This window comes from Diaporthe amygdali (assembly GCF_026229845.1).
Source record: "Diaporthe amygdali strain CAA958 chromosome Unknown NODE_30_length_622097_cov_64_914702, whole genome shotgun sequence".
NCBI classification, from domain to species: domain Eukaryota; kingdom Fungi; phylum Ascomycota; class Sordariomycetes; order Diaporthales; family Diaporthaceae; genus Diaporthe; species Diaporthe amygdali.
The window spans coordinates 125,216-151,625 of NW_026517050.1; the positions used below are offsets into that span (position 1 = coordinate 125,216).

The 26,410-nt window shown below is 55.9% G+C and overlaps 8 protein-coding genes across 8 annotated transcripts; 6 read left to right on the forward strand and 2 right to left on the reverse strand.

Moving 5' to 3' along the window:
* Positions 1 to 415: 415 nt before the first annotated feature.
* Positions 416 to 2,300, forward strand: J7T55_014114 (uncharacterized protein; the record flags this gene model as incomplete). The annotated part of the gene is made up of 4 exons (XM_053132162.1): positions 416 to 924; positions 981 to 1,061; positions 1,129 to 1,252; positions 1,308 to 2,300. The coding sequence occupies 4 exons, from the start codon at positions 416 to 418 to the stop codon at positions 2,298 to 2,300; spliced, it is 1,707 nt and encodes a 568-aa protein (XP_052989715.1).
* Positions 2,301 to 5,686: 3,386 nt separating this feature from the next.
* On the forward strand, positions 5,687 to 8,676 carry J7T55_014115 (uncharacterized protein; the record flags this gene model as incomplete). Its single annotated transcript, XM_053132163.1, has 4 exons — positions 5,687 to 5,703; positions 5,985 to 8,043; positions 8,103 to 8,202; positions 8,267 to 8,676. The coding sequence occupies 4 exons, from the start codon at positions 5,687 to 5,689 to the stop codon at positions 8,674 to 8,676; spliced, it is 2,586 nt and encodes an 861-aa protein (XP_052989716.1).
* A 908-nt stretch (positions 8,677 to 9,584) lies between these two features.
* On the forward strand, positions 9,585 to 12,650 carry J7T55_014116 (uncharacterized protein; the record flags this gene model as incomplete). Its single annotated transcript, XM_053132165.1, has 3 exons — positions 9,585 to 9,783; positions 9,864 to 12,471; positions 12,566 to 12,650. The coding sequence occupies 3 exons, from the start codon at positions 9,585 to 9,587 to the stop codon at positions 12,648 to 12,650; spliced, it is 2,892 nt and encodes a 963-aa protein (XP_052989717.1).
* A 616-nt stretch (positions 12,651 to 13,266) lies between these two features.
* Positions 13,267 to 14,513, reverse strand: J7T55_014117 (uncharacterized protein; the record flags this gene model as incomplete). The annotated part of the gene is made up of 2 exons (XM_053132166.1): positions 13,267 to 13,643; positions 13,733 to 14,513. 2 exons carry the CDS (start codon positions 14,511 to 14,513, stop codon positions 13,267 to 13,269), a joined length of 1,158 nt encoding a protein of 385 aa, XP_052989718.1.
* A 989-nt stretch (positions 14,514 to 15,502) lies between these two features.
* On the forward strand, positions 15,503 to 17,353 carry J7T55_014118 (uncharacterized protein; the record flags this gene model as incomplete). Its single annotated transcript, XM_053132167.1, has 4 exons — positions 15,503 to 15,619; positions 15,763 to 16,270; positions 16,314 to 17,065; positions 17,129 to 17,353. The coding sequence occupies 4 exons, from the start codon at positions 15,503 to 15,505 to the stop codon at positions 17,351 to 17,353; spliced, it is 1,602 nt and encodes a 533-aa protein (XP_052989719.1).
* Positions 17,354 to 18,126: 773 nt separating this feature from the next.
* Positions 18,127 to 18,599, forward strand: J7T55_014119 (uncharacterized protein; the record flags this gene model as incomplete). Its single annotated transcript, XM_053132168.1, has 2 exons — positions 18,127 to 18,223; positions 18,325 to 18,599. 2 exons carry the CDS (start codon positions 18,127 to 18,129, stop codon positions 18,597 to 18,599), a joined length of 372 nt encoding a protein of 123 aa, XP_052989720.1.
* Positions 18,600 to 18,798: 199 nt separating this feature from the next.
* J7T55_014120 (uncharacterized protein) lies at positions 18,799 to 20,501 on the reverse strand (the record flags this gene model as incomplete). Its single annotated transcript, XM_053132169.1, has 2 exons — positions 18,799 to 19,205; positions 19,388 to 20,501. The coding sequence occupies 2 exons, from the start codon at positions 20,499 to 20,501 to the stop codon at positions 18,799 to 18,801; spliced, it is 1,521 nt and encodes a 506-aa protein (XP_052989721.1).
* Positions 20,502 to 21,303: 802 nt separating this feature from the next.
* On the forward strand, positions 21,304 to 26,170 carry J7T55_014121 (polya nuclease; the record flags this gene model as incomplete). The annotated part of the gene is made up of 4 exons (XM_053132170.1): positions 21,304 to 22,028; positions 22,090 to 24,582; positions 24,634 to 25,795; positions 25,853 to 26,170. The coding sequence occupies 4 exons, from the start codon at positions 21,304 to 21,306 to the stop codon at positions 26,168 to 26,170; spliced, it is 4,698 nt and encodes a 1,565-aa protein (XP_052989722.1).
* Between the last annotated feature and the right edge of the window lie 240 nt (positions 26,171 to 26,410).

Consider the following 26,410-nt stretch of genomic DNA (forward strand, 5'->3'; position numbering starts at 1 on the left):
TCCAATTTCGAGAACAATTGTGTTATGGTGCATTTGCGTATGTGATAGTTCCATAGGAACTTGTCAGACTGAATTCGAGCTTTTTACTCGCCGCGGTAGAAGTGTGCCGCAAGAGCGCGCACAAAGCAAAACGCAGATCCGGATCCGTCGTTGATTAGTAGTCGCAAAATGACCAACCGATGCGTCCCAGAAAGAAATTCACAGGCCCGAGTGGACAATGACACGATTGGAGTTTAAACCTATTGAATGGACTTATTTGCTTAAAATATTGGTTTCCTATTGACGCTGGCAAAATTGTATGGTAATTCTTATGAGAATTGCATTTGCAGATCCCACGAAGTCCAAATTCGGAGAAGTCGTGTATCCTTCTATATTCAATATCGAACCTTTGAACCCCTGAGTCCCATTAAAACAAATGATTGTCATGTCATTGCTTCGCAATTCGAAAAGACTTTACAACCAGATAGGAGTCTTCCTACCCTTCGAGAGCGAGGGCGATGATGATCGAGTTATGGAAGACAGTAGAGTGGCAAGAGACGACCGATTCATGGACAACGGATTCCTCTTTGTCAAGAGTATCAAAATGGGAATGAACGGCAAGTTCAACGTCTTTGGCAATAGAGTATCAGACAAGAGCATTTTCATAGTCCAGTCTGTATCAACAGGTGAATTATTCATCAATAAGCTTATGGAACGGCCTTGGAATGACAGCACTAAGACATCATCTCCGCCGCTCGAACTGAGAGTGTCTACGTATCCTCACACAACCGGGGACGCTGATATAGACCTTCCGAACAATGGAGGCGACGATTTTCACCGCAAGGGGCTTCTACCAGACCTGCTTTATTTCAACAAGCTTCGCTTCTGGCAGGAATTGGATGATCCTATGGAAGCGGATTGCTCAGTCTATTCGCTCTACTTTGAGTAAGCAACCTGAGTATCCGCACCTCACTGGGATAGATGCTGATCATGTGTCGTAGATACTGCAATGGAGGAACATTGGAGAATATCATTGACGCGTATCAAGCCAAATTGATTGCTATCCCCGAGCACTTTATCTGGTAGGACCCAATTCCACAATCACGTAGCATATCTGGCTGTTCTCCTCTAACATGCCCACAATGGCAGGCTTGTAGCAGAACAACTATTCTTAGCACTGGCAACACTGAATTTTGGAAGGCAACCCGATCCCGACGACGACGACCAATCCTATGAGCCTGGTGATTGGGCCCGTATATACCATCGTGACCTGGTCAGTAGCCAGAAGCTGCCCCATGAGTTACTAGATTCCTAACACGTTGCAACAGACTGCGAACAACACATTCATAAATTATCCGCCCAGACGATCAGGCCGCGTCCCAAAAGCAGGCATGGAAAGCAACGCGTTTCCGGAAATCGTAGTCGGAGATTTTGGGATGTCAGCAATAGAAGGCGATGACCCCTCGACGCTACCGCCAAGCATTTACCCAGCCCCAGACGACGACGAGGAGGACGATGAGACAGTCTTGGCACCCTGGGAAGACATCTGCTCTGCAGGAGAAATCCTGCGAACCATGAGCATGACGCACTTCCCACCCACCATGGGCTTCGAGCTCAACGTGCGGCCGAACTGCAGGCTCGTGCAGGACGTGAACCAGGCGCCCTCGGCGCCGCCGTACTCGGATGAGCTCATTACGATGCTGCAGCGGTTCGAGTGGCCGAACCAGGATCAGGCAACTGTCCGGGAGCTAGGGGACGCGTTGGACACGACGTTTCCCAGCCCGAGGTTCCTGATCGACATCTTACTTCCTCAGGCACAGCGGCGGGTTGCGCAATACCGGAACCCAACACCTAAACCAGCTGGGTACTACGACGACATGGATATGTCGTGGACAAAACCACGACAAGTCATGCCCTTCTCCTACAGCATGCAGTACGCGACTGAGGCAGGAGACGGGCCCGATGGAATGCCTCCCCCCGACGACGACGACGACGACGATGCTGGTCACGATGACCAAGACAGGGAAATGTCAGACCCGCCACCCGACGACGATGCAGACCAAGATGAGGACGGGCAGCAAGGAGACGAGCAGCAAGACGAAGGGGGACAGTCGGGGGATCAGAGCCACTCGAGCGGAGACGATGAAGATAGTGATATGCCCTTCCCGGGCCCGCCACCTCCACGGCTGGATGGTGAGCAACTTGCGATGCGGGAGCTTGGCAAGCTGCACAAGTGGAACAATGCGAGGCCGCGCTACGAGCTGCGCAGCCTAGAGTTTAATGTCCCTACCATAGTACCGCTGAAAAATGGGCCGCCATGAGTTTAAACATCATGTTCTTACTACTTACATACAATATTAAAACTGAATCATAGCCACCCGTGAGGTACGATAAGATGATATAAATGGCTGCCTAGACCGTGAGCATATGTCAGCAGGGAGTGAGTGAATGGTGAGCCCTGGCGCAGGGAACTAGCTAGGAAACATTGACCGGAATATTTCACACTCACATACATGTACGGATCGGGCAACGCATATTGGGGGGTGGGGGCTCCACCGGCGGAAGGGGGTGTGTGTGGTAGGTGGCGGATAGTGCCGGTAGGTCGTCCCCATTAACTTCTGTGACACATTGGAAACAAAGAAAGGGCAAAGCGGCCGCCCAGCCGTTCGTTCTCGCTCCTCCACCGCGTTTCAATGACGATGTCCGTCGCTCCCTGGCTTCGAGAAGCCGGTGCCCCACTAATCATTCTCGTCTTTTCTAGACTTTTTTTCTCTTTCTTTTCTTGGTGGATGCTCGGAGATGATGGCATAGAGATAGGATGCTATATCGTGTCTTCTACAGGTCCTGAAGGAGAGAGTCCGGGCTTACTCCGTCTGTAGCAGTTCATTTACAGCTCATTTACGCAGCGGGCGAACTGATGCAGGTACTCGCGAGGAACAATGACTCTGGCGTGGGGGTTTTCCCGAACTGCGGAAAGTTTATAACGGGCTTGGCTCTCTTGCAGCAGGATGACCCAAACGCGGTTGTACTTGCAGTTTCTTCCCTCCCATGGTCGTTCTCGGGGAGATCGGCGAGATTTGGTTACGGAACAGCCAGGTAGGCGGGCGGGCAGGCAGGCAGCCAGTCAGGCAGTCCGGTCGTGTGTACCATAATACCACAATTCCCAATACCCACAGCAGCCCGGAGGAGCAGCAGGGTATTGAGGCGTTGATTCGGATGAAACAGCCCTGTTGTCCGGGCATGAATAATATAGACGGGTCCATATTCATCTCAGCAGGCGTTAGATAGGGGGGCCCTGAGAGGGCCCTGAGAGGGAAATGGGGCCATAGCTGATGAGGCCAAGGCCGGGCTCGAGTCGAAGGGCGTCGTGTCGTGTCCTGTGCTCGACCTCGGGCCGGTGGTGGGTGCGCTGGCTTCTGCTGGGTCCAAAGCTTAAAATCTTGTGAAGCTCACAGACTGTCACCTGAATCAGCCAGCCTGTATGTGTCGTACATGCAGACATGTTCGGACATATTGTGGTACAGCATGCAGGGCCTCGGTAGCGGCTGCATCTGGGTAGACATGAAACAGCACTGCTGATGATCGACAAGCCCAGCTGCGTTCAGCACAGGTAGATGAATAGCTTAAAAAAAAGGGTGACAACGCAAGATCTGTCTGGGATTTGCATTGCGCCACCCATCGACCAACGGCACGGGAGGAGGAAGACGACGTGTCGGTGGGTGCGCTGTATGCCCGGGTGAGGCTCTTGGGCCAGTCAATCGTGCTGTACATGGTAGATATGCTATGCTGTATGTTGTATGTTGCAATGCTGGAGTCTAGTCTAGACATACTTTCAGACTGTACGCATATGGGAGGACCGTCGAGATGAGAAAGGGGCTTCGAGGGACTGGAATGGAGGGTCCAGGGCACAGCTGATTTGCTCGGTCTACCGAGAGCCGACTGAAATGTTGCAATGCCGGAAAAGCATCACCACTCCCGCCCGCTTTCAGCTGAACTGACTTGTCGACTTGTTTTGGCGGGCCTGCAGTCGAAGGGACGAGGATGATTTGATGGTGTTTATTCGACACTGCCTCACGGAGCAATTGATAACCGTATGAAAAGCTAGAGAAGGCAGCCATTTTCTCCTTGGGAGAGGCAGGGGGGTCGGAGGAAAGAATGGAGGCACGAGGGCACAAGCAAACCATCCATCATTCCATCATTACAGTACTGTACATAACATACCATCCATGCCTTACCGCACCAGAGTCCATATTGGAAGTGAGACCCGGCAAGCTCCAATCCAGGGCCGGCCGAAACCAGAAGATCCAAGAAGATACAACGGTCGGTGGGGGCAGTTGGGCGGAAATTGAAGTACCCCTCGGATCATCACAGGCACAGGCACAGACACAGACAGACACAGCAAATGCTGTTTGTTGTTGGGTTGGTGGACAAGTGGACGGATGATTGATGGGCGAGGTGGCGTGCAGGCCCAACCGCCTGGAGCTACCGTAGATGGATCCATTTCCCAGCGCTCAGGACCAGGTTCACCAGGGCATTTGCAGGGTTGCCAGGCAGGCTTCGTTGGTGCGTTGGACAGGAGCCCCCAAGGCAAAACGCCTCCAACGTGCAGTCTATCTCCAAAGCAGGCGGGGCCCAGTCCTGCTGCTCTCCTTTTCCCCCACCCCTCGCACCTCCTACCCCCTCCCCCTCCCCCTCCCCCCTGCCTGGCCAGCCAGCCAGCCAGCCAGCCAGCCCAGCCCAGACTGGCCCGATGCGCCATCATCAACCGACGGCCCTCTCTTTTGACCCTACTTGCGACTGGACAACCACCTCCTGCTTTGTCCCATCTTCTGCTCTACTCTGTTCTGTCTGTCTGTCCGTCTGTTGTGGCCTACCTGGTCCATAATTGCATAGATACCTGGGTGCAGGACTATTCTTCTCTGCCTCCTTCAACACCTCCACAAGACATATCCTGTCTTTACAGCAGTTACATCTTGGCCAACTTGGCCGGCACGAGCACCCAGCAGGTCTGTTACCGAGAGTATCGAGAGCGCTTGTTTGGTCGGTCGAGCCCTGCTTACTACTCACGTCGCTTTCTTGGCCCAGTTCTGAGTTGGCCCAGCCCAGCCCAGCCCAGCCTTTGAAACAATCAATCAATCACTCGCTCCTCGACGTCGACCCTCTTGCACTCACCTCACAAAGGGCGGCGGCAAGCCACTGCTCTATCACTTCGTCACTCGAAAACAGCCACCCTTTTCAGTCCAGTGCAGTCCAGTGCAGCGCAGTTCGGTTCGTTCGACGTCAGCACCTGCATGTCTCGATATCCCACATACGCATACCTAACCCACGCCTGTCCCTGAACCACCAGGACTCTTGCCGAACCAACCCCCCCTGCGAAAGCACCGAGGGGCCCCTCCTTAAACACCCTCCCACAATCAACCACTCCCGCAACTCCCTGGTGGTGCTGGCCTCCCTCAATGGTGCCACTCTTTCCGGGCAATTGAATACCGACACGCTTGCAAATCACTTGAGCCCACAGGAACGAAGGGCCTAGCACATATCGCTTTCGCTCAGCGATTGGACAGCCCTACCATCACCCAGAGCCCCAGTCTGGACGAAGTCTCGCCTTGTTTCGTCCTAATTGCTGCGGCGAGCAGCCGACACCATTGCCTGTGTCTCGCAGACTTCATTTCCCAATCCTCCGAGTCTCGTCGCTAAGCAGTCCAACATGGCGACTCAGAACGGGTATGATGATAATCTCCAATTCAGTGCTTTGCTTGCTCCTCACAACACCAGCCCACGTCGCCCTTACCGCTCCAAAATGCCTGAATAGCTGAGAATGAGCGGTGCTGTTTGCCCCAGATGCGACGTCTGAACGAAGCCTGGGATTCACCAGCATTTTGTACTCTGCTTTATCCGGCGCCCCCTATTCCTTGATTGAGGCCCGGTTATTCCTGTACCTCACCGCCTCTTGCGCGCATCCGCTTAAAACTGTCCAACCCGCTAATCATTCCGTCGTCTCGCAGAAGCATGTACTCGTCGGGTCAGTTTATGAACCCTGGCCCAGCACCACGACCACCTGTCAGCCAGCAGCCTCGTCTCAACAACCAGGCCCCAAGCGCCCAGAACCTGCCAGGAAGCATGTCTCAGATGTCCCTGTCCCCCATTCCACGGAACCCCTCGCAGTACAGCGGCTCCACGATATCGTTACCCCTTGGCCGGCAAGGTGGCAATTCCGATGGCATGGGCGGCGTGGCGGTCATCAAGGAGGGCTGGGCACAGGTCAAGGAGAGCAAGAACTTCATCCAACCATGGAAACAGAAGTTCCTCGTCCTGCGCAAAGAGGCGCTTGACTTCCACAAGCAGGAGGGCAGCAAAGTCGCCTACACCTTGTTCCTCAAGGATGTCATCAACGTAGGGCGAGTTGAGGCTGCGGGCACCATATTCGAGGTCAAACGACAGTCGAACGGGTCCTCGACAAGTCCCGGAGACGACGATGGCACAACAAAGACGCTTCAGATTCGAGTCAAGAGCGATGATGACTTGTATGAGTGGATAGATTTCATCTATGCCCGATGCCCAGGTATGGGTGGTGTTAGCAACCCTACGAACTTCTCCCACGCTGTCCACGTTGGCTTCGACCCGCAGACCGGCGAGTTTGTCGGTCTGCCCCCAGAGTGGTCGAAGCTGCTTAACTCGTCTGCCATCACCAAGGAGGACTACGAGCGAAACCCCCAGGCTGTCTTCGAAGTCCTTGACTTCTACTCCGACCTCACGAAGCGAGCCGAGAACCCCAACCAATACCCCAGCCTGACCCCTACCCCCCCTGCGAGTAACATGCAAAACAAGCAGCTTGGCTATGGAGCTGGCTCATCCATCGCACCCCCTCGCCAGGCACCGCAGCCTCAACAGCAGCGACCTCCTTACCAGTCGACTCCTTCCCAGTCCAGCATCCCTCAGCAGCCCCAGAGACCATCTCCCACGGATCAGCGGCCCAACATGCAGGGCGCGTCGTCTGGCTACGGTGCAGATGACAGGGCTCGCCAAGAGGAAGAGGCACGGCAAAGGATCGAGACGGCTCAGCGAGATCGCATGCGCGAGATTGAGGAGCAGAACCGCCGGGATATGGAGGCTTATAATGCTTCCATCCCCCAGAAGAAAGTCCCGATTGCGCAGCAGGAGATCGGCGGCTTTGCCCCGAGCTCTCCCCAACAGGATCGTTACAACCCCAGCCGGCCTGCACCTTCCGCACCAAAGGCCGCACAGAACCCAGCAGCTCTTCGTGCCCAGAGACCCGCCCCCGCCCCTCCATCCGGTGCTTCGAATGGGCAGCGACCCCCAATTCAGACCCAGCAGAGCTCGTCCTCTATCCAGACCCAGCAACAGCAACGAGCACAGCGTCAAGACCAACAGTCCCCCCAATCCCCGGCTGCTACTCGGTACCCCAACGGTATCGGTGCCTCGTCACAGCCCCGGACGAACGGCGCCCAGGCCCAACCGCCATCACGTTTGCCAGCGCCTGTTAAGCCTCAGCCACTCAATGTCGGAAACAAGAACAATGCGCAGAGCGATGCTGTCAAGGCCGCCGAGGCCGCCCTCTCGGCCAAGCCTACACCCCAAGAGGAGAAGAAGAAACAAGAAGTGCGCATGTCCACCATGTCCGAGAGCGAGGTCATGCAGAAACTCAAGGAGGCGGTCTCCAAGGAGGACCCCAACTTGTCGTACTCGAAGCAGAAGAAGATCGGCCAGGGTGCGTCTGGCTCTGTGTACGTTGCCAAGGTCAAGGATACGGCTACTTCGGCCGTCGCCCGCGACCTGCTGCGGGCCCAAGGAATCCGGGCCCAGGTTGCTATCAAGCAGATGGATCTGGCTCACCAGCCGCGGAAGGAGCTTATTGTGAACGAGATCATGGTCATGAAGGACAGCAGGCACAAGAACATTGTCAACTTCTTGGATGCCTTCCTGCGTAACAACAACGCCGAGCTGTGGGTGGTCATGGAGTACATGGAGGGTGGTGCACTGACTGACGTGATCGACAATAACCCTGTCATCACTGAGGATCAGATTTCGACAATTTGCCTCGAGGTGAGATGCTCCGCCAAGTTGCAGCAGAAAGGAACACGGCTAACCCACACATCTTGCAGACTTGCCAAGGATTGCAGCATCTCCACTCGCAGAACATTATTCACCGTGATATCAAGAGTGACAACGTTCTCCTGGACGCACGCGGTAACGTTAAGATTAGTAAGTCATTTAGCCCTGGACGTTGTATGACCATGAAAATTAGGTGGCTAACAATTGTTTGCAGCCGATTTCGGTTTCTGCGCCAAGCTCACGGAGACTAAGTCCAAGCGTGCCACAATGGTGGGCACACCGTACTGGATGGCACCTGAGGTTGTCAAGCAGAAGGAATACGGCCCCAAAGTCGACATCTGGTCGCTCGGTATCATGGCGATCGAGATGATCGAGTCGGAGCCACCATACCTTAACGAGGAGCCATTGAAGGCCCTGTACCTCATCGCTACGAACGGAACGCCACGCCTCAAGAAGCCGGAGAAGCTCAGCAAGGAGCTCAAGGCTTTCCTGTCTGTGTGCTTGTGCGTGGATGTCAAGTCCAGGGCGTCCGCGAGAGAGCTTCTGGAGCATGACTTCCTGAAGCACGGATGCGCAATGAGCAGCTTGGCCGAGCTGCTGGCTTTCAAGAGAAACGCCAAATAAGCGATGCTGACAACAGAGCTTTGGAGCTGGACCGCTTTCAATGTGGAGAACTAATAGAGGAGGTGGGTGTGGGGGCGCAGACGATGCTGTGACACGTTCATGCACTCTGCCGCCAAAAGGGGGCTGAAGAGGAACACATTCTTAGAGACGGCTAAGGCGTCAAGGGCACGTTGTGTCGTACGCTTGTCCTGGGCCAGTGTTTGGATCTGACGATTACGTTCCCTGCATGGAACAAAAGTTGGCTGCGTGTTGTATCTGGAAGGCGTTCTTGTTGTTGCGACCCACTCGTGCATTATACCTTTTGCGGGCGTCAACTTCATCACATCATACGGTGTTGTTTTTGAAAGGGGGGAGGGGCGCGGCTGTATATGGGGGAGGGCCTGCGCATACCTCAAGCAGACAATCCCACGGGAGGAAGGCTTTGCGTCCCTGATACAAGTAAGACAATCAATCAATTAGACTATTTGACCTATAGGTACTGCAGTCTCAAATGCGAATACGGTAATACAACAATAAAATATTGTGACAAAAGAAAACCTACTCGTGCACAGCCAGTCCAGTCTGTGTTGCACCTCTTATGCAGAACCTGAATTGTGTTGTTGAGCTGTTGAGACAGCGAGCAAGACAGCAAGCACAAGCCCCCTGGACCCCGCAGACGCAGCAGGCCCTCAGGGGGCCAACCGTAGCGCCGAGACCGCTGACGTCTGTATCGGGAGAGCTCCAAGCTCAACCAATTGATCGCTCAATAACGTGTATTGATTGCCTGCCCACATCTGACCTCGGCAGCAGCCAGATCTATCTACCATTCCTCCCTCCTAAGCTGTGTCGACGTCGACAAATCAGTCCAGACCAGGCAGTACAACCGGCTCCAACTATGAAGGCTCGCAGATTATAACAAGCGGAAAAGGATGACATCCAACGGCTTCGTCGCCAGCGACCTGGCCGACACGGCGCAGCTGCCCATCTTCGACGTCCAGCACGTGCAGCTGCAGTTCTCGATCGCTGCCGACTTTGTCGCCTCCCAGGTGGCCAACGATGTCCTTATCCTGGCGCTGTCGAATGGCAGGATACTACGGATAGACCTTGAGCGGCCGGAGGATATAGATGGTAAGGTGGAAACCCTCAGCCCCAGCCTCAGCGGTGTTGTTGTCGAGCCACGAGTAGCTGACCCGCCCGTGCTGCTGTAGACATCGACCTACCCAAGAAGCCCTCGGAGATAGGCGTCATCCGCCGCATGTTCCTCGATCCGACTGCCTCGCACCTAATCATATGCACATCGCTCGGCGACAATTATTACCTACATTCTCAGTCCCGCCAGCCTCGCGCTCTGGCCCGCCTCCGAGGAGTTTCCATAGAGTGCATCGCTTGGAACCCAGCACTGCCCACCGCCTCAACGAGGGAGATACTGATCGGTGCGAGCGACGGTAACATCTACGAGGCGTACATTGAGACGGCAAACGAGTTCTACCGCAAAGAGGAAAAGTTCTTGAAGGTGCTACAGAAACTGCCCGATGGCCCTGTTACGGGCTTGTGGGTGGACGTTCTGCCCGGCAGAGCGGAGTCGCGGAGGGTGATGGTGGCCACACAGACGAGGCTCTTCCACCTGGCCGGGAAGGTTGGTAAGGGCCCAGATGGCAGCGGCTCTATATACACGAGGCTGTTCGAGGCAGAGCAGCCTGTCATCCACGAGCTGAGCAGGACAACGGCGGGCGGGACGACCTCGAGCCTGGTGGTGAGCCCGGACCCGCCGCAGGACCCCTACGATGCCGTCGCGGCCGACAGGGTGTTCGCGTGGCTGAACTCTCAAGGCGTCTTCCATGGAAAGCTGCTCCTGAGCTCCCCGCAGGGGGGTGCTGATTTAGGCGCCAAGGTCTTTGCGGAATCCAAGCTTTTGCCCAAGGCACAGCTCGCGGCTAGTTCGAACTCAGACATCAGGAGGAGGAGCACGGTGGACAACATCGAGACCATTGCACTGACGCAGTGGCATGTTATCAGCCTGATTGGCAGCCGGGTAGTTGCTGCGAACCGGCTTACTGGAAATGTGGTTTATGACCAAGTCGTTCTGGACCCAGGGCAAAGGGCTGTCGGCCTGTGTGCTGATATGCAGAAGAACACGTTCTTCCTGTTCTCAGCCCAGGAAATTTTTGAAATCGTTGTGAGGGAGGAGGACCGCGACATCTGGAAAATTATGCTCGACCTGCAGCAGTTCGATGCCGCGCTGCAGTACGCGCACTCCCCAGCGCAAAAAGACGCTGTGGCCAAGGCCTCTGGCGACTACCTCATCAGCAAGGGGCTGTATAGCGATGCCGCCGGTGTCTACGGCAAGAGCACCAAGCCATTTGAAGAGGTGGCCCTCACATTTTTGGACAACAATGAGCACGACGCCCTACGAAAATACCTTCTCACTAAGCTCGGCACATTTAAGAAATCGGCAGTAATGCAGCGGGTCATGATCGCGACCTGGCTGGTTGAGATATTCATGGCGAAGCTGAACACACTTGACGACACCATCATAACCAAGGCAGAACTCGCGGAAAATCTAAATACTACCCAGTCGGAAGAACAGCTTGACTCAGTCCGAAGCGAATACCAGGAATTCGTCAATAGACACAAGACGGATTTGGACAAGAAGACAGTTTACGAGATTGTCAGCAGCCATGGCAGAGAGGACGAACTGTTGTTTTTTGCGAACGCCGTCAACGATTACAACTACGTCTTATCCTACTGGGTCCAACGAGAAAGGTGGCCGGAGACGCTCACCGTCCTTAAGAGACAAACGGACCCGACCGTCTTCTACCGCTTTAGCAGCGTGCTAATGACACACACTGCACAAGATTTGGTTGATATTTTAATGCGGCATTCAGACTTGAAGCCTCGAAACTTAATACCAGCGCTCCTCGAATACGACCGGACCTTTAAGGGGCCCTTGTCCCAGAACCAAGCAGTGCGATACCTCCTTTATGTGGTGAACCAACTCAACTCGGTCGACTCAGCTGTTCACAATACCCTTGTTTCTATCTACGCCTCACATTCGTCTAAGGACGAAAGTGCACTCCTCGCCTACCTCGAATCCCAGGGTGATGAGCCGCACTTCGACCGGGATTTCGCGCTGCGGCTGTGCATCCAGCACCGGCGGGTGCTATCATGCGTCCACATCTACACAAACATGGGGCAATACCTGCAGGCTGTGGAGCTTGCGCTGTCGCACGATGAGATCGAGCTGGCGAGCCTGATCGCGGACCGACCGATGAGCAACCCGCAGCTGCGCAAGAGGCTGTGGCTAGCGGTGGCCAAGAAAGTGATCAGCCAGTCGAACGGGATCAAGGGGGCGATCGAATTCCTGAGGAAGTGCAACGACCTGCTCAAGATTGAGGACTTGATCCCGTTCTTCCCGGACTTTGTGGTGATCGACGACTTCAAAGAGGAGATCTGCGCGGCGCTGGAGGACTATTCGCGCAACATCGACGGGCTCAAGCGCGAGATGGACGAGTCGTCGCACACGGCGGCGAACATCAAGCTCGACATCGCGGGGCTGGACCACCGCTACGCCATCGTCGAGCCCGGCGAGAAGTGCTACACATGCGGCCTGCCCTTGCTCAGCCGGCAGTTCTTTGTCTTCCCCTGCCAGCACGCATTCCACTCCGACTGCCTCGGCAAGGAGGTCATCAAGCAGGCCGGCGTGGGCAGGGGCCGCAGGATCAGGGAGTGCCAGCTGCAGATTACTAGAGGTATGGTGCAGGGCGAGCGCAGGGAGCAAGTCATTCAGGAGCTGGACGGGCTGATTGCCTCGGCCTGGTGAGTTTCTCTTTTCCTTTTTACCTATCTATGAACCTTGCTTCATCCCCTTTGATATGGACGAATTTCTGACTATGGATTCTCTTCCGAACAGCATTCTTTGCAGTGAGTTTGCCATCAAGAGGATCGATGAGCCGTTTGTCAAGACGGACGAGGACTTGGCCGAATGGGCGCTTTGAGCGATGGTCGTGGTGGTCGGACACATATCCGGGGTCGACTGAAGAGGACGTACATTAGCATGCCTGCCTGCCTTGTCAGATGGGCGGGCGTTTTTACCATCTGGTTCGACTGTTAGCGTTCCGGGGCAGATTTTACCCTGGTGGCAGATACCTAGTTTGAGACGCGGCTACATGGCTGCCCGTGATGACAGCTTTCTTGATGCATTTTGGAGGCGAAATAGAATATTGAAATCCACGGATAAAGGGTCACCGATTACATCAGACGACATGGGAACACTTTGTTTCACTTGTGAAATGCACTGGGTGTCGGTTTCTTCTGTCCTCTTCCGAGGGAGCTAGCTCGTAAAGGGCATTTTGGAAGCATGCACGCCGTATCGTTACTCGATCTTCCTCTATAGTAGAGGACACCGGTATATTGCGGCATTGGATACACTTCTTTCAGATCATGTCTAATTCCAAGAAGCTTAGAGCTTGATGGACAACGCTGGCCCACGATCTTGAAAGCTTCCGTGTTGGAGTCGCCATTTCAGAGACAAGAATGGCTGGTTTCAGAGACATCAGTCAACTTGCGCCGGGCCTCCCATCTACTGACCAGTAAATACCCACGCGACTCTTATCATACAAGCTGCGCCGAGCCCTTGACGCACAACCTTCCATCCTCACCTTCGATCCACACATGCCACTTCGTCTTGCCCGGCTGGACGCAGACCTTCATCTCCTCGCCGACAAACAACGGCTGCAGGTTCATGTACTCAAGATCCCTGGTCGCGGTCAGTTCCTTGCCCGCCCCGGCAGCCTTCAGGGCGGAAAACATGAGAACCAGCAGGAGCGGCCCGTGGACGAGAGGCTTCTCGTAACCCTCCACCGCGCGGCAGTGGGCTGAGTCGAGGTGGATGGCATGGGCGTTGAAGCTCAATGCGCTGAAGCGGAACAACACGGCTGGCGAGGCCGTGAAGGATATGGAGAACTCCGGGTCTTGGTAGACTTTTCCCCCTTCCCCCTGGAGTGGTTAGATAGACTGCTGTAGACGAAAAGAGACCCCTCAACACGGTGAGCAACACAGAAAGGGAAATTAAACTCACGCTTTGGCTTCGTGCCATTACGCCTGCCAGGGCTGGCCTCATTGGCCTTGCCCGGCAGGAACACCAGCGTCCGCCGCTCGACGATGGCCGGGTCCCCCTCCACCCTCCGCACGACCTCACGCCCGCCCATGACGTCCTCGTCCGGCCCGACCCAGCCGTAGCGCCGCACGACGTCGACGAAGACCTTGTCGCCCGCGGCCTGGGAGGCAGCAATGCCGCCGTCCTCCCCCGCTCCATCAGCCGGCGCCGCGGCTGCGGGCCGTGTCCAGGTGAGCCTCACGTCCTCGACGCGCTCGACGCAGGCGGCACGGCGCTTGTCCAGGAGCAGCTGGTCAGCCCAGTGCGGGGCGAAGGAGACGCTGCCGCCAGCCCACAGGCGGCGGGTGAAGGGCGGGCCGGGCCAGTGGTCGGCGTCGGTCCCGTCGGCGAGCAGGGCGGACGAGGGGTGCGTGGGCGGGAAGTAGACCAGGTGGTGGCCCTGGGGCAGGGGCTGGGCGGCGGCATCGCCGCCGCGGTGGTGCACCTTGGGGAGGGTCCAGTGGTCGAGGTCGGAGGAGGTCGGCGGCGGGTAGGGCCTGCGCGCCTGCAGCGGGGCGAGCTGGTCGGCCAGGGTGACGGAGAGGAGGTGCGAGTTGGTCGGCGTCAGGTAGTCGTAGTAGCACTTTGGCGGCCGGGCCAGCAGCTCGTAGCGGATGTTGGCGAAGGTGCCTGGGGCGGTGGTTATGGTGCGCCTTGGGTGGTTGTGGCGCCATAGTGGGCGCAGAGGGATGGTTGGCCTCATGTTGTCATGTTATGTTCTGGTTCTCTCGTGGCCTCATGGCTTGGAGTCTTGGGTGTTGCTGATGTTGTTATTATAATGTTGGGGTGAGGGCGTCGGTTGAGGCCACGCCGTGTGGACTGTGGACTATGTATGTGTTGTATGTTCTGGATGATGTCAGATTGCAGTGCCCATTGAGCCACATTCTGCATTCCCACCCATTCCTCCACTATTTATATGTTGAAGGAAGCACCTTGTGTTTATCTTTGTCTCTGATCTGAGAGTTGTGATAGTATTGTTGCCATCTCAGCCTTCTGAGAGCGTGCTTGTAAGCTGCAATATACCTTTAGTACCTAAGGGATCTGTCTAAGTGCCTACGTGAAGCTACCCAGCTATCTGATGACGTTTTTGTTGGGGCACAAGGCCATCAACCCATCAAGCTGTAGGACACACTTCAGCCTCATCTTGGCACTGCAACCCGCCTACATCGGGATGATAGCTACTGTGGTATTTTCTACAGCTGTCCTGACAGGATCTGGATCTGGATAGCCTCGTGTACAGACAGCTAGTTCACCTCTACTCTTCAGGAACAAGGCCCGGATCAAGACCCAAGCTTGGAACCCCAGAGTGCCTCAGATGTCCGCTAGCCGGAACGATAGGGGCCCAGGGAGCTAGGGCCAATCACTCGCCCCAATTGAGCTCCCCACGCCAGGGAGGACCCTGAGCTCCCCCGGTCGAGATCCAGGTCCCTCCTCATGCATGGCCGAGCATTGGGCACTCTCCATGCCAGAGCACAAGCTACTTCGCCCACTTTTTTCCTTTCTCTCCGGCATATCTGGTCGCTAGGGTTTCTGGCCTATCGTCGCAAGCAGCGGTCAAGGGAGCTGGTCGCATTTTTCTTTTCTCTCCCTGTGTCTCGTTATCTACTTGTTGTTCCTCTCCTACCTCACACTCCATCTGGCCCGGCTGGTGATCCTCTACCGCAAAAGCCACGGGGAGCTTCTGTTGGCATCATGTCCAAACCACAGAGCACCAACGGCTCGGAGTCCGAGTTCGAGTTTATCGAGACTCCCAAAGCCCCAACGCCCTCCTTCGAGAAGTTCGAGGAATGTGGTGTGCGAACCACCTCGGTATGTTGATTCCAAACTCGCCGCCGCCTGTGTCGTGTTCTTCAAGCGCTCCCGTCCAGAGGTCTAGGTCTGGATGCAAAGCCTACGTCGACATGTCTCTGCGCGCGCGCCGTCTACATTATATCTAACGGACTCCTCCACAGTATCCCGCCATCAAAAACGCTCCCTTGCCAGCCGACGCCGCCGGTAACGACAGCTTCTCTCTGATTGCCCTGGCTTTCGTGCTGGGTATTCCTCCTTTCTGGCTGTCATGGAAGGTCGGCGGTGGCAACAAGACCGCCCTCTTCTTTGCCCTCTTCACCACCATTCCACTGCTGGCTGGCTTCTGGCTGGTCGTCTCTTCCGTCAGCCCTCGCAAGAACGAGAAGGCTAAATACCCAGGCCGCCCCGTCGAGCACTACCTCACCTTCAAGAAGCCCGAGGACAAGGCCAAGTACCATGGCAAGAACAAGATCCCCATGGAGACCTTCCACGAGATGTACTTTGACGGCGATGTCGAGTTCAACGGCGACTGCCTCGAGATCATGGAGTACAGGCACGACTGGGCCAACTTCCGCTTCACCATCAGCCTGATCAAGTTCTTCCTCACTGGCATGATCCCTGAGATGCTCATGCACACCAGGTCTCAAGGCAAGTTCTGCACATCCAGACGTCCGTCAGCCTCCAGCGTTGTACTAACAGTATGTTCCAACAGATGAGGAGCAGGTCCGCGACCACTACGATCGTGGTGACGACTTCTACGCCTGGTTCCTGGGCCCCCGTATGATCTACACCTCTGGAATCATCTCCGATATCAATGCCGAGGAGAGCCTTGAGCAGCTCCAGGACAACAAGCTGGCTGTTGTGTGCGAGAAGATCGGTCTCAAGCAGGGTGAGAGGCTACTGGATATTGGCTGCGGCTGGGGCACTCTTGCTCGCTTTGCCAGCGCCAACTACGGCGCGAAGGCCACTGGTATCACGCTTGGTCGCAATCAGACTGCCTGGGGCAACAATGCCATGCGCAAGATCGGTGTCGGTGAGGAGCAGAGCAACATTCTGTGCATGGACTACAGAGATATCCCAGTTCCCCAGGGTGGCTACCACAAGATTACCTGTCTGGAGATGGCCGAGCATGTTGGTGTCCGTCACTTCTCCAAGTTCTTGAAGCAGGTTCATGACATGCTGGACGACGATGGTGTGTTCTTCTTGCAGATTGCTGGTTTGCGAAAGTCGTGGCAGTACGAGGACCTTATCTGGGGTCTGTTCATGAACAAGTACGTCTTCCCAGGTGCCGACGCTTCTACTCCTCTGGGCTGGTTCGTCGACAAGCTGGAGGGTGCTGGATTTGAGATTAAGCACATCGATACCATCGGAGTGCACTACTCGGCTACTCTCTGGAGGTGGTACAGAAACTGGATGGCCAACAAGGACAAGGTGGAGGCCAAGTACGGTAGTAGGTGGTTCCGCGTAAGTAACTGCCACAATTGCTCCTACCTTCGAAGTCATTGTTGCTGACCTTTCTTTTTATAGATCTGGGAATACTTCCTTGCATACTCGACCATCATCTCCCGACAGGGTAGCGCCACGTGCTACCAGATCACTCTGGTCAAGAACATCAACTCTACCCACCGCGTGGAGGGTATCAACACCCAGTTTGGCCTGGCTGGCGCTCTGGCCTCGGCCAAGTTTGACCTGAAGGCCTGGCAGGAGGCTAACGCCACCCTGTTCCCCCAGGCTTCCATCCCTAATCAGTAGGAAAGACTAGTGGATGTGGCCATATTCAAAGTGGAAGCAAATTCATTGTCACGAGACCTCCCACCACAATTTGAATGAGGGGCCATTGACTTGCTTGGATTTTGCTTGAACCGCGGTAATTATTGCAGGCTATCGAGGGAGTGTACACACGCTCTGACCGCCCAATGTGATGAACAGGCCCGCATGGCCATGAAGATTACGGATATAGATGACATGACGATGATGAGGTTCTCGGAAAGGCATCATTAGAGTGTATAGGAGGGTGGGGGTGGACGGGTTATGATGATCAGTCTACGTAGTTGGATGACTCGAAAACGAATGATGCTCACGCGCCAAGAACTGTGTGTCCAACAGCAGTGTGAAGTCCGCCTGAATATCTTAAGGCCTTCTTTTGAAGCGCCCTCGATTTCGTATCATTCAACTTCTCCTTCGTCGCCTGGCACCATCCGTCAGCAGAGAAACCATTCATAGTGCTGATGACAAATGCGACCGTTGGAGTCCAGGCTACAGCACCTGCACAAGAACCTCCGTCGGGGAGATCACGGACTTAAGCAAGCATAGTGACCGAGGACTAGATATGTGTTGGTAAATAGAATCTGCAACTTGTAATTTGAGCATATTGCCTTTCTCGCCTAACGCCGAGCCATATGCGGTAGCTGTCTATCATTGTCGGCATCTTCATAACTTCGGACATTGTCCACGTACTTGGCTGTGTGCCTAGTCGATAGATATCCATCTCATTCATCACCTCTATCACAGGAAACTATTCTGCAATGGCCGTGTTGAAGAATTCAGTGACGGTGTTCGCGCACATCATCGGCGCCCTCCTCATCTCCACCGGAATCTGGGGCATACGGGACGCCTCAGCAAGTATGACCTGACCCCCGCCTCTTTCTCTGCCCCGGATCTTGTGTCGAAAATCAGATATTCATGAGAAGACCAATTCCAGCTAACCCGAATATGCTCCGCAGTTGCGCCTCACTTCGGCATCCCGGACGCGACGAACGAGATGCTCTTCATGTGGCCCGCGGCCGCGGGCCGCAACATCGCCGCTGGCCTTGCCGTCCTGATACTCTCCTTTGACGGGCAGAGGAGGGCGCTGGGGATCCTCATCATGTGCTGGAGCCTTGTTGGTTTTGCTGATATCAGCATCCTGGTTTCTTACTCTGGGTCGGAGAACAAGGCGTTCACTTTCGGCCTTGTCTTCTGGCTTTTCCTGACGGGGCTTGGACTGGTGTACACTTGACATGCTTCGGATCGGAGGGCTCTTGGATCAGCCCAATTGCTCTGTTCTTGGTGTGACACAGGACCGGCACGCAGCTGGACATACTTTGTCCCCGACTTGATTCAGTCCATCTTTCTCCCTCTGCCTGTGTGTCTCATTGCTGGATATTTTAGCAAAAACTGCTTCGTTATTATCAATCACTTGTATCAATTTGAGCGGATCATAGTTCATAGGTGACCTTCCGCCGCTGGTCTTCTATATGCATTTGCCGAAGAGAAACCGGATGCAATACTCTGTCTTTCAGCATCAATAGATCAATCACAGAGGCCGGTCCAAGGATCGTAGGCATGTCCAGAAGAGTCACCTCGACCTCAAGCCAGACTCCGAGCCCAGGATAAAGATGGTCCACCACCCTTTGCCAGTGCGCCTCCTCTATTTCAGTGAGGTGGCTAGGCCTGGTCGACAAGAGCTGGATCCTAGGCTGGCGTTCTCGCCTTTCAAAACGGAAGATGGTTGCGAACCCGAATCTCTGAGAGCTCCAGAGCTCCATTACCTCGAGCCGTGGCATCCGCTCCGCCGCCTTTGCTGCCCAGCAGATGACCGAATCGCCAATGTTCGGCCTCGATGCTAAGCTCGGGAGGCGCGTGCTGGTAAGTGATAAGTATTTCAGGCTCTTCCACTCTAAACGTTCATCACCGCTGAGAACCGAGTGAGAAGCGAAGAAGTCATTGGCGTCCACGTTCTGTGATGCATGTAATTCCTCCAGATTTTGACTTAACCTAGCGAGATACCGAGCTATCTCAGGTGACGATTGATAGTTTTAGGGTCGGCCATAGTGCGCGGATTGGCCTCGAAGAAGACATCATCGACGTCCTCGAAGATGGACACCCTCTTCAGATTAGGTTTGTCGCTCAACACCTTACTAAAGAAGTGCATGTGGTCGAAATCCCTCGTGAGTCGAGCCGTATCCATATATAACAACTGCGCATGTGGTCTGCTGGGATCGTTCTGGACAGCGGGAATGCCATCGAGCCCACAAAGATCGGCAGGAGGGCCTCGCCACGGCTCATACACGAGCTCCTGCAGCCGCGGTAGGCTGCGAAAGATCTTTGCCAGGCCTTTTCTGATGCTGAACGCCCGGTAGAATTGGCGCCGGATGACTAGGGCGTGAATTGCGTTGACCTCGGGCAGTTCTGCGCCCCTCAGTCTTACGAACGATGCATCGCGGTCAAGACACAGCCCGCGAGGTGGTCCGAAAAGCCTGCGCTTGGCCCCTGTTGGCACGACCGATCGGCACTTTCGCCCTTCCTGCCAGTCGTGGATAACATCGTCGTGTGTGAGCCATGGGATCCAAACACGCCGCTCGTTCTTGTCTCCCCATGCTGTGTCGTTGCTGCGCATCTTGAGATCCTTCCCAAAGTGGGCCGTGTCAGTCAGAGAGTGAGCGCTCAGTTCCAGAGTGATGCCCTTGGCGCTATGGTGCCTTTTCTCGTTCCAGGCTGGGGATGACAGAAATCCAAAAAGTTGCCAGATGGCGTTGGTGTAGTCCAGGTTGTGGCTCACGATCTCCTCCTCTGATTCTTCCTTGCGGCAACTCTTACAGTCGTATGCGGGAAGAACTATCCGAAGCCAGATGTGTTGCACAAAGGCCGTCCGCGGTCCTGTGACAGTTCTGCCGAAGCAGTCCATGTCGTGCTGGTTTAGAATGAGGTGTTTGAACAGGATCCGCTCGATGAGACTCTGCCACTGCCTAGAGATGGTTGAGTACCGAGCAAAGACCGGGGCCGTCTGCGGGCGTGTTACTTCGATCACAGGCGCTTTTGTATCCGGCCATGCGAGCATCTCGATTATCATAGTCATCAACTCAGTTGGCAAAGAATGCCAGCCCCCAGGAGGGAATTTGCGGTCTGTATTCGTGTCCATGTCGGTGCCTCTCGTGCTCTGCGTGTTGTAGTTGCTTTCCAAAAAAACATCTTCGTCGATTTGAATGTGTGCGCCTTCTGCATATTTATATTTTAACAGGCTGGCACTATTAGACTTCTAACCCACTAGTTGAGTCTTGGTGTACACTTGCACATTAGTCTTTCGTGATTTTTCTTATAGTAAATGTGTGCAACGAACGGTCTCTGGATGATAGTTTATGTAGTGTTTGATCGATATGTACACTGGTACCGTATTAGTGCCCAGGTGGTTTAAGTGGTAGTGGGGCCTGGTTGGGGCCTGGTTGGGGCCTGGTTGGGGCCTGGTTGGGGCCTGGTTGGGCAGCCGGCAGCGTGGGCAGCTGGGCAGTCGCAGCCCACCTCACTGGGAAGTCACTGGCAAGTGGCCCACCTGTGCGCATGCTAGGACAGAAGAGGAAACAACCGACGCAATAGCCATCTCGCTAGGCTACGCAACATCCAGAAGCTGTCCAATTCGCTCTGCCTTGCCAATCACACCCAACCTCCATCCATCTCCTATTCCTGGTTTGCTTCCTCTCCCCTTCACCATCTCGGGGTTATCGTGCTTCGCATCGCGTGGTGCCTTGTGATTTGGGAGGCAGGCAGCCGCATTAGAGCTCTGTTATCGAGCATTGTTACTTGCCCTTTCTAGTACCCTGTCTTTCCCTTTAGGCCCTCTTCCCATCGTCATCTGTTCCAGATCCACCGCTGGCCACTCTCTCGTCTGCGACAGCTCCATCCGCCCGTCCCCCGTTCATCCTCTCCTGGGCGACAACGACGACAAGATGTACTCCCAATCCAATTCCTTCCTCGGCGGAGGAAATAGTTTCCGCCCTGGCTCGCAGCCCCAGCCACAATACGGGAACTCGTTTGGGCAGCCTGGGCAGCAACCCGGACAGCAGCAGCCGAGTCCGTTCGCTCCTCAGCCCACCGGTTACGGTCAACCCCAGGCTCCTCTTCAACAACAGTATACCGGATACCCCGGCCTGCAGCAACCGCAGCCTCAAGCTCCCGGCCAGCTTCAGCCCCAGTTCACCGGCTTCCCCGGCCAGGCTGCTCCTCAGCAGCAGCCCTTCCAGACCGGCGCCCCGCCGCCTATGCCTGCTATCCCACAGCAGTTTCAGCAGCAGTTTCAACAGCAGCAGCAGCAACAGCAACAGCAGCCTCCGAGTTCCTTCAATGCCACTCCCACCCAACTCCCCCAGCAGCAAACTGCTGCTCAGCAGCCGCCGCCGACCCCCATGAAGCCCCAGCCGACTGGGTTCAGCCAGATGGCTGCATCCTTCCGGACTGGCGGCGCCTCGGCGGCGGCTCCTAGCAGCGCACCGGCGCCCAAGTCGAACAAGATACCTAACATCCGACTCAGCTTCATCACGGCGGCTGATCAAGTCAAGTTCGAGACGCTGTTCAAGTCGGCAGTGGGCGACAACGACACCACCATGTCGGGCGAGAAGGCAAGGGACTTGCTCATGCGATCCAGGCTGGACGGAGACGCACTATCACATATCTGGTACGTTGATGAAGAAAAGAGCTGCACGAAAGGAAGTACAAGGCTAAAATAGACCCCACAGGACTTTGGCAGACACCACACGTTCCGGACAGCTTCACTTTCCCGAGTTCGCTCTGGCTATGTACCTCTGCAACCTAAAAATGACTGGGCGACAACTTCCTCCACAGCTTCCCGATGTTATCAAGAATGAAGTCTCTAGTATGGTCGACATAATCAACTTCAACACGGCGGAGGAGGCGGCGAACGGCGGAGCACGACAGAATACTGCGACGCCGCCCACGATTCAGGCGCCACAACCACAAGCGTCCAACTCCCAGCTGCTGCAGGCTCAGATGACGGGTTTCCCTCAGCAACAGCAGCCCCAGCAGACCGGGTTCATGGCACAGCCCACGGGCCTCCAGCCCCAGCAGACCGGGTTTCCTGGAGCTCCTCAGGCCACGGGCTACAACGGGCCGAGGCCGCCCATGCCTCCGATGCCCACTGGATATGGGTCGAACTTGTCGCCCGGCGGTATGGCAGCGCCTTTGAATGCGCAGCCCACGGGGATGCCAGGCCAATGGGGCCTTGTGAACGCTCCAGCTTCTGGGCTGCCGAACATTGACGCCCTGCAAGCGAGGATGATGCCACAGCAAGGACGTGAGCAGCAGAACTTCACAACTGCGGGCCTACAAGGCAATGCTGTGATTCCGTGGGCTATCACCAAGGAAGAAAAGAGGCGATACGACCAGTTGTTCAACGCCTGGGATGGTCTCCACAAGGGCTTTATTGGCGGTGACGCAGCTATTGAGATTTTTGGCCAGAGTGGGCTCGAGAAGCCTGATCTGGAACGTGTTTGGACCCTCGCGGACCATGGCAATAAAGGCAGGCTGAATTTGGACGAGTTCGCCGTCGCCATGCACTTGATCTACCGCAAACTGAACGGGTATCCCCTGCCAAATCAGCTTCCTCCGGAGCTTGTGCCGCCGTCAACCAAAAATTTCAACCAATCTATCGGCACACTCAAGAACATGTTGAATGACGAATCCGAGTTCCGAAAGAACTCTGGCGCCGCACTGCTCCCGCAAAAGACGGGTGTTAGCTATCTCAAGACGCACTCCTTCCGTGGTGCTGGGGGCGGCTTTGGTGGTGGACGCAAGGATGCTACTGTCTTCAAAAATAACGATGAAGCTGTCGGCTACCGATCTAGCGCACGTCGTAGAATGGGAGGCGGCTCATCTCCTCGGCCGGAGTCACCGGCGTCTGTGGGGTCTAACGAGGAATTGTCGCTTGATCAGCTCCGCAAGAAGTTACGAGAGAAGCAGGTCATTCTGGACTCATTGGACTTCAAGGACGAGAAGAACATGGAAGAGGATGACGTTCTAGATCGGAGAGACCGTCGTGAGGCTGATGAGCTCTACCGTCGCATTCGCAGAACGCAAGAGGACATTGATGCCCACCCTGATGCCCAAGCCGTCGGCGGAGACTCTGAAGCGGAAAGGAGGGCTCTCAAGCGTCAACTCCAGAACTTCACCGACAAAATTCCTGATCTCGCATCACAGGTCAGGAAGACTGAAAAGGCCATCGCTGATGCACGTCTTGAATTGTTCCGCTTGAAGGATGCCAAGGCACACCCAGGCAGCGCCAGCAATATAGTCGGCACCGGTCCTGGAGGTGCCATCACCGAATCTGACAGACTCAAGGCCCGTGCAAAGGCCATGATGCAGCAACGTACGGCAGCACTCACGGGCAAGAAGATCGACACTGCCGCCGATGATGGAGATGCACCCAAGCGTTTGGAAGAGGAGAACCTCAAAATCCGTACTGAAAAAGAGAACAATGAGCGCATGGTCCGCGACGTGGAAGACAGTGTTCGCGACTTCGCCAAGGGGCTCGAGGACGCCCTCAAAGAGGGTGCACCGAGTGCCTCGAATGAGCACGAAAAGCGCAGATGGGAAGATGCTCTCGGCGTGGAAGACGAGGTCAGAGATTTCATCTTTGACCTTCAGCGGGAGAGCAGGTCAGCACGTGTGCGTAACCAGGACCGCCGCAGGGAGGCGCCTGCTTCTAGCCAACCCGTTCGTACTGCTGAGCCAGCGGCCCCTGTTGAGAGTCCAAGCGCGGCTTCTCGGACTGCTACACCGACTGCTGGAGGATCGTACTCGGCCTACAAGACCCCAGAGGAGCGAGCCGCGTTCATCAGACAGCAAGCTGAGCAACGTATGGCTGAGCGTCTGGCAGCCCTTGGGATCAAGGCCCCATCGAAGCCGGGCGAGACTGCTGCCCAGCGGATGGAGCGTGAGCGTGCCGAACGGGCCGCGAAGCTCAAGCAAGCTGAGGAAGAGGATGCCCGCCGAGATGCAGAGCGTCAAGCTCGGCTCGACCAGGAGATGGGCGTGCCAACTCCCAAGTCCGACGGCAAGAAGGCCCCACCAGCGCCTCCCAGCAGGAAGGCTGCACCGAAACAGGATGATGGTGCTGCTCGGCGAGCTGAGGAAGACGCTGCCAACAAGAAGGCTGAGGAGGAGCGTCTTGAGCAGGAGCGCCAGCAGGAGATTGAAGAGAGGCAAGGACTTGAGTATGTGCATCACGATCCTAATTCATTGAAAACCTGTGCTAATTATAGCAGACAACAAGCGGCGGAACAAGAAGACGATCTTGCCCGGGAGCGGGCCGCTGCCGATGCCCGGCTCAAAGCCCTTGAGGAGCAAGTCCGTCAAGGCAAGCTCAAGAAGGACGAAGAGAAGCGCAAGAAGAAGGCCGCACTTGCCGAGGCCAAGGAGAAGGAGGCTCAGCTTGCGGCCAGACGTGCCGAGATCGAAGCAGCCCGCAAGCGCGAAGAAGAGCTTCAGCGCCAACTCCAGGCCATGGACGACGACGACAGCTCTTCTGACGACGATGACAATCCTCAGCAGATCACGCCTCAAGCGTCGACTCCCACTGTCGCCAGTCAAGAGTTGGAGCCTAAGGCCACACCGCCAGGCGTGCCTGCTGTTCCTGTGGTCAGCCCTCCCACGGACTCAGAGAGTCGCAACCCATACTTCAAGATGATGACACAGCCATCCGACTCAACCGCGGCATCTCCTGCCGCCCCGCCGCCGCCGCCGCCCCCGGCGGAGGCCCCATCTGCACCTGTGGAATCCACCAATCCCTTCCACCGGATGACCCAGGAGGCTAAGTCTGCGGCCCCTGCTGAGCCGCCTAAGCCCTTCATTCGCACACGCGCCGATAGTGACGACTGGGGAAGTGACAATGACAAGGACGACGATGATTCAGATGACGACGACAGGCCAGGCCAGGGCGCTGCGGCACTGGCGTCGATCCTCTTCGGCACCATGGGCCCTCCTCGGCCGCTGTCTGCTATGGGTGACAAGTCGGGTGCCTCTCCGGCCCAGAGCTCTCCAATCGCTCCACCACCTCCTCCTCCACCAGCCTCGGATCCGGCGCCCGAGACGACCGACTTGCCCGCACCACCTGCGCCGCCACCACCACCCCCGATGCCTGCTGTCGCAAGCCCCGAACCAAGCGGTGCCCCATCCGCACCTCCGCCGCCGCCACCCCCTCCGCCAGCGGCAGGTGGTGCTCCGCCGCCTCCCCCTGGGCCGCCGCCTCCTCCTGGACCGCCGCCTCCTCCTGTCCCAGGAATGGGACCTCCGCCACCTCCGCCACCACCAGCCGGTGGCCCTCCACCGCCGGCTCCCTCAGGTGGGCGACCAGCCGGGTTCCTTGGTGAGATCCAGGCGGGTAGGTCGTTGAAGAAAACTACGACAAAGGACAAGAGCCAGGCGGCTGTTGCTGGACGGGTGTTGGATTAGAGATGTGATTTGGCGCCACCCAGCAGCCGCAAGAAGGTGACCTTCAAGAGCTCAGAGTACAGTGAGGACATGGACGGTGGTAAGGCTGTCGAGATTGAGGATTATCTTGATTGTGTAGATGAGGCCAGAAGGTTGTCTGGAGGCAGTGAGGAGGTTGTTGACGTCGGCAAGTACCTCGCCTGTGTTGACAAGACGAGGGAACTGGTCGACGACAAACATGAAGCGGTCCACCGTGAGGCTCAGGAAGAGAGGCCTCGCCTGTCATCGACGGGAGACACTCTCAGCATGGCCTTGCTTAGATTCTGTGGCAAACACGGGATCGAGAAGGAGGGTTGGAAGATGCAGAAATAGAGGATTAATCGAGCAGGAAGAGGACCAGACTGTCGTTTCTGCATTTATTGTGTCTTTGTTGTTGTTGTTGTCATTGTCAATGTTGTTGCTGCCTCGCGTGTCGTGTATATAGCATCAATACAATGTTTACAAGTATTGTCATGGTCCTGGCCCGCCCAAGTACGGTTTAGGTAGCTGGAAGTGGGTATTGGTCATCAGATGCGACCAGACGTGCACTTCACCTAGGTATCTATCTAGAGC